The following is a 14,357-nucleotide window of genomic DNA, read 5'->3' on the forward strand; positions in this document are numbered from 1 at the left end:
CTTGGACAGCTCTTTCAACATCACGACAAACGCGAAGAAATCATGCCTCTTGGCTTTTTTGCGGTGCGGATGATCCTCACATGTGATCCTGCTTATCTTAGCATGTGGAGTTCCGGAGTTGTTAACTCCGGCGGCACGTACCTCTAGAGCATCGTTGAACTTTCGGAACCATCACCATGAGGCTATGAGCTCGACAATTCTTTGTTGTTAAGCAACATGAAATCTCGGAACTGATAATACTGCAACCTCACCCTGCGTCGCCAAGAATTGTCTCTGATGAGATGTCTAGCGCCACATGTGGTTGGATCAAGAGATCTACGGGTCTAGACGCCCGAATGCCGTTATCAACCCCGGATCTCATTATGGGGCTTCTTTTCGCCTTTCTTTGTGATCAGTCCCTCCAAGGTAAAAGCGAAAAACGTGAGAAGAACAAGGGAGCTCTAACAGAGTTCTTGCGACCACCAGTGTTTCCCCACGGACGTCTGCTTGAACTGACGGAACGTTCGCCAGCTTGGACCCGCAGACCTCATCTTTACCACAGACATAGTCAGCACCAGCAACACCTGCTATTAAGTGGTATATTGAAGTTCTTTATCTAATTCTCGAGGGGATTCCCAGTCTGTTGATTGTCTTTAGCGCCTCTTATATGTGGCTTCAAGGAGAGTACAATTCTCAGATTTGTCACCGCTCTCTACTACATCCTGTACTCTATGGAGACCAATGAAGCCAACAATCCATACTGATAATCGCGAGGTGGCAGGAGTCGCACCATCAAGCGATATAACAGCTCTACTGACGAGCTTTCTGCCGAGTCGCTTACTAGTGAATGCGACCATGCGCTATTGTTGCGTCTACGGCGGGGTTGGTGACCTTACAAAAGTCCCTGTTGGCTAGGTCTATCGAGCGCAGACTTTTTTAGGCCAGCATAGTACTGCTGACGGGATATGGGCTCACTGCAGAGTTTGTTAACTTATTTCGCTCTCCAGGGTTAGGGGCATGTTCTTCCCCTTAGGTACTCTTCTCAGCAAACCCCTACAGCGGTCACACCAACACGCGGGAGCCGTATGATCTTCTTGTGAGAACTTGCCACAAACTTGACGATACGTTCTTCCTCGAAGTAACTTATGACCGGATGATCGGAACCAGCACAAAGTCCGCATTTGCAAGCTTCTCTTGTGACCACAACAGTGCTTCATTTGACAGCTCTTGGTCTAGGGGTTGCGGGGAGAGTTGAGTTGAGCTTGGTCAGTGATGATCAGGGTATGCTCAGTGAAATTCGCAGGGCGCCCTGAGTATCGTGTTGACTTGTTGGTACTCCTCATGACCATATTTCAGAGGGCGTATAGGAAGCCCATTTGATTGGTGTCGGGATGTTATAACTGGACTGTGACTGTTCACAAGGTGCGCTGTCTACCTGGAAGCTGGGGTCTTGCCAATTCATTGGCCAGAAAATCCCTTGGTTAATTCATTCTGGCCTGGACCCAAGTCACGGTGCATATGAACTCTAAAGGCAGACAATCAGCATAGAGTGCCGTCGCAAGCCCAGACACACTGGTGCATTAGTTTCGAGAAGATGCATGCCGGAGTAGCGGTGGAGTGCAGCCAGCCCAACACCAAGGGTGAAATGATCAAGGCTGTAACATGTAGTATTTAGCCCTCGAGTACCCTGGTGCGCGTCAATCATGGCGTTTTCCCATTTCCAAACCTGAAACGGCTTTATCTCGGGACGCTCCGGGTCCCCGACTCGGGATCGCACGGCCGGCTTGGATCCTTCCCCTGATAAAAGGAACAGACAAACCTTATGGTATGATTCATACCACGCGTCCTTGATTTTGGCCGAATTTGATGTTACTGTCCAGTGCCATCAGCTCCCCGCGATCGGCCCACAGGATAATGCTTACCCCTTCCCTCCCCGGAAATTGTACTACAGACCACCAACATGGTCGTGTGCGCCATCCTCGTTTTCGGTCTTGCGGCCGTTGCTTTGGTCTCGACTGTACTCCACCTGCTCTATAACTACACCCTTCTGAAGTCTATCCCGGGCCCAATATTGGCTTCAGTCTCGGACCTTTGGACGATCAACGACGCTCGACATTTCGCTGATTTGCATCAAGCATATGGCGATGTTGTCCGGCTGGGACCCAATGTTGTTAGTTTAAGAAACGTTGGTGATATCGCTAGGGTAGTAAAGCAGCTGCCACAACCACAGAGGACTTGCCGGCAGCTTGGAGGGACTGAGGAAGCTGTGCGGGATCTTGTCCAGACGATTCGACAACATCGCATCGTCGATATAACGACGTCGCTACAGTTCATTGCAGACGAGTTCATGAACCGCCTATTGCCCGACTATACTGCGGTGGTGCCCGAGACGCGGACTCAATTCCAAGGTCAAACCCAACCCACCTCTTCGCTCTTCACGACGATCGAAGAACTTCTCCTCCGCGGCCCTGTATCGCTTCTAAAGAGGGAAAGACTCTCTTGTTACACCTCCCCAAACACTCCATCGACAAGGAGAGACGTACCAGACCCTATTTTCATCCACAGCCCCCCTACAAGGGCTATCAAAACATTTTCTGAAATCCTATTTACTACAACGGTCTCAACCCTAAAAGAGACATTCGTTTCCGCAATCCCGCTGCTGTTAAGATCCCCCAAAGCCCTGTGCAAACTCCGACGCGAAATTGATGATGCAGTCTGGTTTCCAAATCGAAAGAGTGAAACATACCTCGATGCTGTTGTGAATGAGACAATGAGGCTGGTCTTACTTAGTATCGCTCCACAGGAGATCAAGACAGATTGTGGACTTCATCTGTCTTCAATGTACATTCCACCAGGAACTACGATAACATACTATCCTTACGTTATCTTGACGAACGCCTCTCAATTCGGAAGCGATATAGAAGCGTTCCGTCCCGAAAGATGGCTTACAACGGACCAGGAGAACAGGAGGAAGATGAATGAAGCCCTCCTACCGGTGTCCGTTGTTTTAGATCAGTATCTAGAGCTCGAGCATTTGTGGATGGAGCTGAAGCAAGCCCTTGTTGTATTACTGCAGGCGTTCCAGGACGTGAGTTTCTCTGCCCTCCCGCATTTCCATCCCGGCAATCTAGAAAGGGTATGTACTAACAACACTGTGTTCAAGATTCGATTACTCCAGACCGAAGAACAGAAAGCGCAACATGGGCTAGACATCGGCGCAGACTCACTATACCCCCAGCCTACCCTAGTCGACTTTCAAAGCCGACCGCTGAGACCAACTCATGGAGTATGAGTGGGCGCAGATGATCAGGCATCTACTGCCTTCGCAGGCCGAGAGGCATCTTATATCTTAGTTGCCCGAGCTAGTGAAGCAGCTGATTATTTCACTTTACCCTAGACTCGGGAGGCCCAAGAACCCTTATATCGGTTACGCCCTGCTACGCTCCAGCTCCAGCGGGAAGGCACCTTCCTATTCCGCACTCACCCTAGAAGGAAAGCGCAATGGGGGTGTTCGTTGATCGCACTTTCCTTATTCCAGGCCCCGACTGGGTCGCTCCTTCCTGCCCAGTGATGCACGATTTCGGGAAGGAGCGAATGTGATGGCAGGTCGCACTTACCCTTATTGAATCGGTAGATATGGGTCACTCCTTGCTCGTTCGCCGAGGCTATGTTTTCCTATCAAAAATTCTAGCTTAGGTATACTATCCATGGGTACGCAAGGAACGACCCTGATTCAACATACAGCTTTGTCCACAGTAATTGAAGTCGAGAAATTGAAGACGAAAATGTTCCTAGAATCATAACCAATCCATGTGGGCGTATCGATTGCTCAGACCGATATAAGTTTTAAACTATGTTCGCCCGACAGTTAAACCACGACCAATTGCTGGGAATTGCTACAACTGCAGTCGCTGTATCATCCGTCGTGCTCAGAAATCGGGTCAGAAGTGGTCCGTGCGCTTGTAAAATTCCGCACCAAAGTTCTATACTAATCCAACTTTAAAAGCGAATAACTCCATGAATTCTTACTAGATCTTGTAGTTTTTATGCTTTTCTAAGAGGGGAAGATTGATACTTTGTATAGGGATCTAGTAAATAACTACTACTACTAAAATTTAAAACACCCCTAATATACTTACTATATTCGACACGACGTTTCTACTTATTACTAGTGGTGGGAATAACTTCACAGAGGCTAAATTAGGAAGGAGGAACAATAAAAAGCTAGAATAAGTAAGGAATTAAGACTAAAAGATACTAAATCAAGTGCTGTTGTTCGTGTTTCTATAGAACTTTGGTGCGGAATTTTACAAGCGCACAGACCACCTCCGACCCGATTTCTGAGCACGACGGATCCGCATCGCTTACGCATCCTGGCTTGAGCATGAATCCCACCTGCAAGGACCGAGACGATCAAGATCAGGCCCGATCGCATAAGCTTGACCTATTAGTGCCAATGAGCAAACCAATAAAAAACCAAAAGAAAGAGTAGTCGACGTCACTCCCGCCTCAACGGAACCGAACCATTGAATCATATGCAGTGGCCGGCTGGCCAAATGCTCAGTAATCCAACATCACATAAGAACCACGGCTAGACCTTCAACATCAGAAATCACTTCTTGCCCTTGATTAATGATGATGATGAGAAGTGTCGGACTATTTAAGCCCTATAACAGTCTGCTGCCTCTTTCGCGACTTGTATTAAACCGATCCCACTGTCGTACTAGACTTTTATCAGCAGCTACATTGACATCTACATCATCCTCTACCTCTACTCCTCCTGCTACCAGGGCATACTCATCTTCATCTCAGCCACCCAAAATGACTAGCAACCCCCCACCAAACGAAATGGTCTACCTCCCGCAGATCCTCTCACCGAGCCGCTCGTTCGGCGTCTTCAGAAAGGTCCTCCATACAGGCCTGTACTCACAATTTGTCGCTATGGAAGTCCCCGTGAATGGCGAAATTGGTGACGAGGTAGATAACCAAACGGCCCTCATTCAACCCCTTTCCCCCCATTAAAGTCGCAAGGCACTTTGAAACTAATAAATAAACGTTAGAAACACACCGTCGACCAAATCCTCCTCTTCACCTCGGGCAAGGGCACAGCCATAATAGCCGGCAAGGCCCAGTCCGTGTCTCAGGGTGACGTCGTAATCGTCCCTGCGAACACGCAGCATCAGTTTTTGAATGCTGGTGATACGCCGTTGGAGGTGGTGACTATTTATTCGCCGGCTGAGCATGATCCGCGAACTGTGCATGCGACGAAAGAGGAGGGGGATGAGATGGAAGAGAAGGGGGAGGATGAGGCGCCGCTCTGGAGTCAGAGGTCGAAGGAGGAGAATGAGAGGTTGGGCGTTGTGAGGGGGGAGTGAGATGTTGGGGTTTGGGTTTGATCTTGTTCTTGATCCTGTGTACCGTATCTGAGGAGTTTTCTTTGCGTTATTGATGGGTTCATATGAGCTATGTTCTTGGTTGACGGGGATCTTGGTGCATTGTGTAGTTGGTAGGTTCAATGTTACTGTATTGATCCGGACGGTTTTGTGTATGATAGTTAGGGTCGAGCGGTGGTAAGCCCTGGTTTAAGCGGACTTTTAATGCAATCTGCACTGTCTCAAAGATGATGGTCCAGTCCGGTAGATCCCTGGTCCCTTTTTGAGAGATGTATAGCACCTGGCTAATAGTAGTTGTCGGACAATAGTACTTGCAGCTTACGGTCATAGCCGTGCTCACGGTTGCACAATCGAAGCCATGAACAGCGTAGAAAGTAGTCGGGATAGAGGCAGAGTATTAATCGCCCCGGGGCGCAGGTGCACAGCACACATGGTAATTAAACAAGCTGCAAAGCCTAGTTCGAACCATAATATGGTTTTTATTGAATTGAACGGCGGCCCGGGCTGCCGACCCAAAGTCATATATGGCTGGTGGCATCTCTAAACTTACCATGGACCCGTTCGAAAGTGACGGTGTCGATTGGCCAAGTATTGAGTGAAACCCACGGACGTTGTGGCTTTCTGGATAGAGGCACAAACTTTTAGACGTGCAGTTGTATTTGACGACCACAGTGAACCTGAGACTGAGATCCGCTGATAGCATTCCGGACACAAACGGCGTCGCCAACGTACACAGGCTCTTGACATTGACCTCCACGTAGCACGATACAAAGTCATCAGGCTGTCGGATGGTCAAGTCGACGACGGACCAGGCTCGGTTTGTATGGTGAACTGGACGTCCTTTGCCCAGTCCCGCAACGAGCAGAGCCTGATGCCACCTGGGTATCTCTAGAGCTTGCCATGTAGCGCCATGATATGTATTGCACCAGGAATGACCATCGATTTTGTGCCCTCAATAGTGATTTCATGGGCCCTTGGTATCAAAGAGGACGAGTTGTGGACGACCCGTCATGATCTACTTCATCGAGGAGTCACAAGAGATATCAAATTTGGACCTGAAAATGCTGCTGCCTGACTTTTATAATTGAGAACTTGTACTGCCAGGAACAGTAGTAACGTTTCGTCGTAACAGTTTCGGCTGAGGTCCTCGATATTCAACAAGCCAAGTATTCTACGCATATAGCAGCCAATTCATCCATCCATTGAAGAGAAGCTGTGAAGCATAATTTCCTTCTCGTTACAGCGGAGCACGGTCATCCGATATGCGCGACTTGCCTCGAAGATACATCTGACCAACCAATAGCCTCAACGACAAGGATCTCTAGCGTTGCTCTGGGCATGGCGGACGTCGCATCATCCTTCATTGATCCGTGCAGGATCAATTGCATCATACTGCAGAGAGGCGTCCAAAGAAATGTTGCGCTGCTGCCAATTTGCATGGCGAAAGTTTGACTTCTCGTGGCGCCGAGCGCTTTGATTTATAGCATCAAACAACTTGGGTTTGTTCTGTTGTCCATGAGCATCATGATTGTGGAGTTGGAATTCTCCGTACAGCCTTCGGTTCCATGAGGTGGGGTTTCCGTGCACAGCCGGGTGGCCTGCACTAGACAGGACTGGTCAAGACTACACTCTCCAGTCGTCTTGCATTGGCATCCTCCACCTCATCTTCGTGCCGGAGATGGCTGGCATATCACATCCCGCAGCGCCATGACGTCGTCCCACATGCCACGGCGGCGCCACCAATCACACTAGGAGCGCCCCAGCATCTTTAATTTTGCGGATAACCGAAGTTGGAGATAGATCAGCTCGCAGTTCCAGTTTGTCTCTCTTGCATCTGGTCGTGTAACGGAGGGAACCTGAACCAAAAGTCTCGGTGGAGCGCTCGTATAGGACCAGGGAGAGATGTTAGCCGCATTTCTCGCTGGTGTTATCTTTGTGAATGAGGGGTAGTCGTCATCCCGGCTCTGTAGGTAGCTTGAACGGGCAAATGTCAGCATTCAAATGAAACTCAATTGGGGAAGAAGGGCCAAAGTCTATTGGTCAGTATGAGCTGTGGTAAAAAGGATCGAATAAGAGTGGTGAGGAAGGATGGCGAGACGGCGAGGATGATGAGAGACGAGAAGACGCCAAGGACGGCGCTTCCTTTCCAGGTACGCCAACCTCAGAAAGCCATTGCCTCAGCTTCTGCAGGACCTATTCGCGGATCAAGCTTCAAGAATCAGGGTCTTTTCATAATCTGTCTAGATTCATGTCAGTGTTCTATCTTACTATCGCAACATCCACCATGATGCAGCTGTCAATCCCCAGATCGTCTTCTCCAGGTCTTCTCTAGTCTCCAGTTCTCCGGATTTTCTATCCCCGCTCGCTGATCGAAGGTCCACAGTGGGCGTGAGGCAGTGGCAGCGAGAAACACACCATCTGTGGAGCTGTTTTCGCGCCATCCAACGATGTCACTCCGCGCTCTTATCGTCTCATGCATGCTCCACCTGCACTCCGAGGATCAGAAATGTTGCATTCAATGATTCTGACACGCCCTCTTAGAAGGATTGGCGAGGGGTGAATAGGAGATATAAAGACAGCAGCTGCGTCCGGATCCAGTGTGAACTCCTAACTCCTAGCTGCTTCTCACTAGATTTGTCCTTATCAGTCCCCTCAGATCTGCGCATACTTCATCATGATCGCTAAGACAGAACCTGCATCCGAGTCCAACTCTGGGCTTCCTGTGGCCCAGTTCCTTCCGGAAACCCACAAGGAGTCTCTCAATGAAAAGATCATTCTCATCGTCGGTGAGTACTCGCGCGCATTTCCATTATTGACCATTACTGACTGCTTCAGGCGGGGCCAACGGTATTGGTGCTAGTCTTGTTGAGCTGTGCTGCAAAAACGGCGCTCATGTGGCAATCGGAGACATTGATGCTGCTCGTGGCGAGCAAGTAGCCCGAAAGTGCATCCAGCAATGGCCTGTCCACTCAGATCCTTCTGCACCTCCAAAGCCATTCCGGGCAGTTTTCCAGAAGACGGACGTTACCGAGTATCAGTCAGTTCTTGATCTCTTTGAAGAAACATTCAAGAGATATAAGCGCATCGACCATGTCGTCGTCACTGCTGGCAGCACAGAGACTGAGGAGACATGGTTCGACCACACCCTCAACCTCAAAGCCATCCAAAAGCCTCCCTCGAAGAAAGACATTGATGTTAATCTCGTCGGATCTCTTTACGTTACTCGCATCGCTAGCGTGTACCTCCGTCACAACCGCGGCCCTGGAGTTGACCGGTCCATCCTGCTATTTTCTTGCGCCGCAGGCTTCAAGGAGACACCCGTCGTCTCTGTATATCAAGCCGCTAAGCACGGTGTGCAAGGCCTTATGCGCTCTCTCCGAGCCAACCTCAACTCCCCCTACCGACACAGCATTCGCATTAATACCATCTGCCCTTGGATGACACAAACTGGCAACTCCTTCCCAAAGACTGTGGAGGACCGCTGGCAGAAGGAGGGCTTGCCCCTCAGCACCCCCGAGGATGTCGCCAAGGTTTCTGCAGGTGTCATCTGCGATGACACTCTTCATGGTACTTCAATGTACGTCGCTGGCACCCGAGCATGGGAGATCGAAAACAACATCGAGCGCCTGGAGTCCCAGTGGCTTGGCGAAGAGCCCTCCCAGGCCCTCGCCCAAGGCCAGAAGGTCCTTCGGGAGGCTTTTGCCGCGTGATTGTGAATAGTGGGCTGGCCTACTGACGATCTATTTCTTTGATACCCTCTTTTACGACTTATTTTGCGTGATTTGCCAACTTCTTCAATCCGGTATCGTTTATCTGACGCCTTCTGACCTTGTGAAAGTTACTAGATATAAACTGTGGCCGTTCATGATGATGACTATACAAAGTAAGAATGATGCTGGGGATAGAATAGAAGTTTCCATACACTCAACTGCATTTTGATATTCATGTTTTATGATGCATCTCGTGCCCGCTGTGGTTCATAGGAACTGTAGTCTCCAACTATTTTGCGCTTTTTAGCATGACCCTATAACGTTTGGTATTCTGTTGTTTCTGTCTAGAGCTGTGCTTCATTATGCCCAGGTGCAGGTGGCGGAATATAACTTCCGCGACCGGAGCCTGAGTTGGCCAATCAGTGCCATGATTCGACTGGGTGGGCCCTTTGGAGCCCCTCGAACGACCAGGAAATCTAGACTTTCACCAATCTCAACTAGGAGCCCAGCCCAAGCCCAGCAATGAAGCGGAAGAACATCACGACCGCGTGTTCAGCCGTGCAGAAAGCGCCGAGCAAAGGTACCGTCTCGCCAATCCGAACTCGACCGAGCCCAACTGACATCCACCAGTGTGACGGCATCAAACCCCGCTGCTCCCGTTGCCAGGATCGCCAGCTACCATGCACATACGCTATTGAAGGCGATGGTCGACGACCAGCATCAAAATCTCATGTGGAGCTTTTGCGGTCGCGGATTGAATTCTTGGAGAACACGCTCAAAGCTCACTCTATCGACTTCGATAGTTCTCCCTCCGACCCTGTTCAGCCAAAGTCCGGTTCAGTCTCTCGCTCCAATGAAGTGTCTGGCAGTCTGTCCAAGGACGAGTCGATGAACTTTGAGCAAGATGGCGAGGCGAGATATTTTGGTATGGCGAGCGGGCGTCTGGAGTTTCAATCGGCCTCAGTACCGGAGCAGCCACAGCCCGAGTCTGATCTCCCACCACCTCAGAGCACACTTTCTAAACAGAATATTTTCAATCAGCCGATGATATCGTCTGAGCTGGAAAATGAGCTGATAGACTCATACTTCAAGTGGGAACAACCCTGGATGCAAGCTGTCGACGAGAAACTATTCCGCGACGCTCGCGCTACTCAGGGAAAATACTTCAGCTCGTTATTGCTGAATTGTATCTTGGCCCTTGCAAGTAGACACTCAGACCACGTCGAGGTTCGTGCTGATCCCACCGACATTAGGACTGCCGGTCGACTGTTTTTGGAGAGAGCGGAAGTCTTGCTTCACTATGAGATGAAGAATCCTAATATCACCACCCTCCAATCCCTCTGTATACTGGCCCACATTTATGTCGTACGTGTTCTCTGACCTCCGCGCATATATCCACTGTACTTACTGGTGCAGGCAATTGGTGCTGACGCAGCCTGCTGGCTATACCTCGGCATGGCGACCAGGCTTGCTTTGGACATGGGACTGAACATCGATTCTGCCACTGTCACCCCTGCAGGCTGGCTCTTGCCAGAGGAAGTCGAGGTCAGAAAGCGGATTTATTGGTCGATATACTGCATGGACAAATTAGCTGCGATGTATACCGGACGCGTTTGCACGATGCTGGTTCGTGCCTTGAATTGCTTCCTTTTTAAAGCGCCTGGCTGACGCACAGTCTAGGATTTCCAAGCACAAATCAGTTTGCCTGATGCACTGGTGTCATCCGAGGAAATGAGTCCTGCTGATTTGCGCCGATCAATCATCGGAAATCTGTCAAAAGAGCTTGTCGGCGTCTGCCAGATCATCGAGAAAATTCTTCTCGCTCTGTGAGCTTCCGTCCCCTGTATTGTGTCTAAACTAAGACTGATAGCGCAGATATATGCCGAAGTCCAACATCAAAACGGAGCAAACACGATCGTTTCTCTCCGGCATAGTCCTTGAACTGAAGAATTGGTACTACGACCTGCCGAAGGAGCTGGGCCTGGAACATAATGGAGTCCTACACAACGTGCCTGCGGTCTATACTATGCACATGGTGTATCACACAGCTTTCATCTTGCTCATGAGGCCGTCTCTCCTGAAATTGCAAGATGCAGGTGAGGATTTCTCAATCTTACTGCTACTATGTACACTGACAACTATCAGAGAGTCGTCACATAAGCTATCAAGGAGCAACTGACATATGCAATGTGGCTCAGAAATACCGCACGGCGTTTGGTAGCTTTCGCCGAAGTCCTGTCACTGCGACACATTGTACATTGTCAGCCGTACTGACCCTAATAAATGCTGCACACCATAACTGAGAAGACATCAGTATTGCTGCAAATCACAAAAAGGTTGAGCTTGGCCTGCTGGTTCTTGACGAGCTCTCTGTGTGCTGGAGCCCGGCGAAGAGAATCTACCAGAACCTGCATAGGCTCTACCACCCTCCCACCAAATCGACCAGCAGGAAAAGTCTTGTGCCGCCGATGACCCAGAGCGCCCCAGCGTCAAGGAGGCGAAGAACGATTCTGGACACGGATGCTTCGCCACCTACGAATGTTTTAATTAAATCAGCAGACCCAAACGCCCCGGGACCACAGTCTTCCAGCACGGACATTGGGGGTCCTAGTCCTAATCCACAGTCGCTTGATGCATTCATGGACTGGCCCTTCAATGATCTCTTAGCGAACGGTCCATCTTTGACTGATCCTACGTTCTTTGGCGCATTGCACGACTTTTCGTACATGGAAACCAACCCAATTTTCCAATTTGATGCCCTCCCAAATGACTATAGCAGCTTTGACATCCTAAACAGGATACAGGTGCATAACCTGTGATAATGGCAGAAATCGGATATAGGCTCACCCACGTGCGCTGCAAGCCTCACCGTTATAGACTCTTGAATACACTCCGTCGTGCAATTTTACTAGACAGGCGAGGGCGATGGGGGTACAGAGCGCCGTCCGTCTGACCTCAAGTGCATGTGCTACGATAAGAATCTCCTGTTCTGTCGCATCGATGATGCCTACCCTGACAACCCCGGAGCATGTGGCGGGATGGTTCGTATTCCGTGCATACGCCTGAAGAACCCCACCGGACACCAAGGATAAATAAAACCAATCACTTCATAACCTGCGATCTGCGCATTGGTCGTTAAAGACTGCCCGCGTCAGAAACGGAACGACACCATATTTGAAACGCCCTATAGGTGGAACCGGGGAGGTGTCAATCTATCCAAGTCGCCGATCTTCTCCACGTTTCAGAATTCAGCCGCGTCGTTTACCCCCTACCCCTGTTGACTCGACGAACCTGACTCCTGACTTGTGGATTGAGCTGCGCCAAGATGATGAATATAGAGCTTTAATTTATTCCAGGCTGAGGTGTGACGCCCTATTTTCTGCAGCAATCGGGGGTCGCTCCTGATTAGGCTGCGGGCTTTCCGTTAGGGCTTGTTAGTCGTGGGTGTCAGAAGTGGAATATAAAACACCAAATCCCCCGAGGGTGCTCTTCAAGTTCGTTGATCAACAGGTTTGATACCGTGTCGCAGCCATGAAGCTTCCTCTCGCTCTCGTCATTCCATTCCTATCCGGCCTTACCGCCGCTATTCCCGCCTTCCCTGGTGCATCAGGTTTTGGCGCAGAGGCCACTGGTGGCCGCGGCGGCGAGGTCTACATTGTCACAAACCTTGAGGATTCAGGAGAGGGCTCACTGCGTGATGCTGTTTCGGAAACAGACCGTATCGTCGTCTTCGCTGTTGGTGGTGTCATTAACATCGAAGACCGAATTGTCGTTTCAAAACGCGTGACAATTCTAGGCCAGACGGCGCCAGGCGATGGAATTACAGTATATGGAAATGGGTGGAGCTTCTCAAACGCGGATGATGCGATTGTTCGGTATCTAAGGATGTATGTGCTCTCTTCTATCCCACGAATGGCCCCAGAAAAGAAACTAACTAGGGTAGACGAATGGGCCGCGGCGGCGACTCAGGCAAAGACGGCATCACCATCGCCGAAGGAAGCAACATGATCTTCGACCATCTCTCCGTCTCATGGGGTCGTGACGAAACATTCTCTATCAGCGGGACTGCGGAGAACGTTACCGTGCAGGACACGATCATCGCCCAAGGCCTGGAGACTCACTCATGCGGTGGGCTGATGGAGACAGATGGAGGAATCTCGCTCTTCCGTAACCTCTACATCGACAACAAGACCCGAAACCCGAAGGTCAAAGGTGTGAACGACTTCACGAATAACCTCGTTTACAACTGGGGTGGTGGCGGCGGTTACATTGCGGGAGACTCATCAGGGCAGAGCTGTATGTCTTCTTCCTCTCCTCTCCTATCCCCATGCTCTGGAAAACGCGTCGATACAACCCTGATACTAACCTGTGTCAGACGCACACATCATAGCCAACTACTTCATCTCTGGCCCCTCAACCAGCAAAACCGCCTTCACCCGCGGCAACGCCAATTTCCACGGCTACGTCGAAAACAACTACTACGACCCAGACCAAGACGGTACACTCAACGGAAACGCCCTCGGCCCCTCATCATCCAACTACGGCGGGATGGAGATCGTAGACACAAAGTACGACTACCCACCGCCTGAGACCCTCTTGACGCCAGAGGAGGTCGTTGCATACGTTACTGAGAGTATGTCCCACTTCCTCTCCAACACCCACCCATACCCGGGTAGAACATCTAGCTAATCCAATACCTATAGATGTCGGAGCCTCCCTTGTCCGCGACGACGTAGACACCTACTTGATCGCAGAAGTCCTCTCCTACGGCTCCGAGGGCGCGCTCATCGACAACGAATCTGACATTGGGGGTGTCGGCGAGATCGATCCTGGTACTGCGCGCACTGATACAGATGGTGATGGGATCCCAGATGATGCTGAGGCAGCGCTCGGCACGGATCCGAATGTTGCGGATAGTCTTGAGTTGCATGAGAGTGGGTATACCTATCTGGAAGTTTGGGCGAACTCTTTGGTGGAGGAGATTAGTGTGAGTAAGAAGTGTTAGCTTGTTTGACGGAGCAGTCACTTGTATATATGATAGTTGGGATGTGCTTTGAGAGCAATGTACAAAATTGTAAAACACTTTCGCCCCTACACACAACAGATGAAAGAAAATACAGACCTTAAACTTCTACACTAGAGTCACCCATGACATTGCCTAACCCCAAGGCATAGCATTATATAAAGATGATGCATCGGAAAAAAACCAAAAAGAAGCCTCATGTCTGACATAGTTCCAGCTCCATTCTGACCTTTCTCAAGCATTTCACCAAAT

At 50.1% G+C, this 14,357-nt stretch overlaps 5 protein-coding genes across 5 annotated transcripts; all 5 read left to right on the forward strand.

Moving 5' to 3' along the window:
* Positions 1 to 1,812: 1,812 nt before the first annotated feature.
* On the forward strand, positions 1,813 to 3,723 carry BJY04DRAFT_72238 (putative cytochrome P450 monooxygenase). Its single transcript, XM_073720939.1, has 2 exons — positions 1,813 to 3,067; positions 3,158 to 3,723. Exons 1-2 carry the CDS (start codon positions 1,940 to 1,942, stop codon positions 3,269 to 3,271), a joined length of 1,242 nt encoding a protein of 413 aa, XP_073570437.1. The 5' UTR covers positions 1,813 to 1,939; the 3' UTR covers positions 3,272 to 3,723.
* A 1,077-nt stretch (positions 3,724 to 4,800) lies between these two features.
* On the forward strand, positions 4,801 to 5,354 carry BJY04DRAFT_219095 (cupin domain-containing protein; the record flags this gene model as incomplete). The annotated part of the gene is made up of 2 exons (XM_073716490.1): positions 4,801 to 4,956; positions 5,040 to 5,354. The coding sequence occupies 2 exons, from the start codon at positions 4,801 to 4,803 to the stop codon at positions 5,352 to 5,354; spliced, it is 471 nt and encodes a 156-aa protein (XP_073570438.1).
* Positions 5,355 to 7,949: 2,595 nt separating this feature from the next.
* BJY04DRAFT_72216 (uncharacterized protein) lies at positions 7,950 to 9,395 on the forward strand. Its single transcript, XM_073720938.1, has 2 exons — positions 7,950 to 8,158; positions 8,208 to 9,395. The coding sequence occupies exons 1-2, from the start codon at positions 8,047 to 8,049 to the stop codon at positions 9,080 to 9,082; spliced, it is 987 nt and encodes a 328-aa protein (XP_073570439.1). The 5' UTR covers positions 7,950 to 8,046; the 3' UTR covers positions 9,083 to 9,395.
* A 209-nt stretch (positions 9,396 to 9,604) lies between these two features.
* Positions 9,605 to 11,901, forward strand: BJY04DRAFT_219097 (Zn(II)2Cys6 transcription factor; the record flags this gene model as incomplete). The annotated part of the gene is made up of 6 exons (XM_073716491.1): positions 9,605 to 10,447; positions 10,499 to 10,708; positions 10,763 to 10,908; positions 10,958 to 11,178; positions 11,228 to 11,299; positions 11,387 to 11,901. 6 exons carry the CDS (start codon positions 9,605 to 9,607, stop codon positions 11,899 to 11,901), a joined length of 2,007 nt encoding a protein of 668 aa, XP_073570440.1.
* A 356-nt stretch (positions 11,902 to 12,257) lies between these two features.
* plyC (polysaccharide lyase family 1 protein) lies at positions 12,258 to 14,141 on the forward strand. The gene is made up of 4 exons (XM_073720940.1): positions 12,258 to 12,969; positions 13,026 to 13,378; positions 13,458 to 13,715; positions 13,786 to 14,141. The coding sequence occupies exons 1-4, from the start codon at positions 12,614 to 12,616 to the stop codon at positions 14,085 to 14,087; spliced, it is 1,269 nt and encodes a 422-aa protein (XP_073570441.1). The 5' UTR covers positions 12,258 to 12,613; the 3' UTR covers positions 14,088 to 14,141.
* Positions 14,142 to 14,357: the final 216 nt, after the last annotated feature.

This window comes from Aspergillus karnatakaensis (assembly GCF_047715665.1).
Source record: "Aspergillus karnatakaensis strain CBS 102800 unplaced genomic scaffold BJY04scaffold_29, whole genome shotgun sequence".
NCBI classification, from domain to species: Eukaryota; Fungi; Ascomycota; class Eurotiomycetes; order Eurotiales; family Aspergillaceae; genus Aspergillus; species Aspergillus karnatakaensis.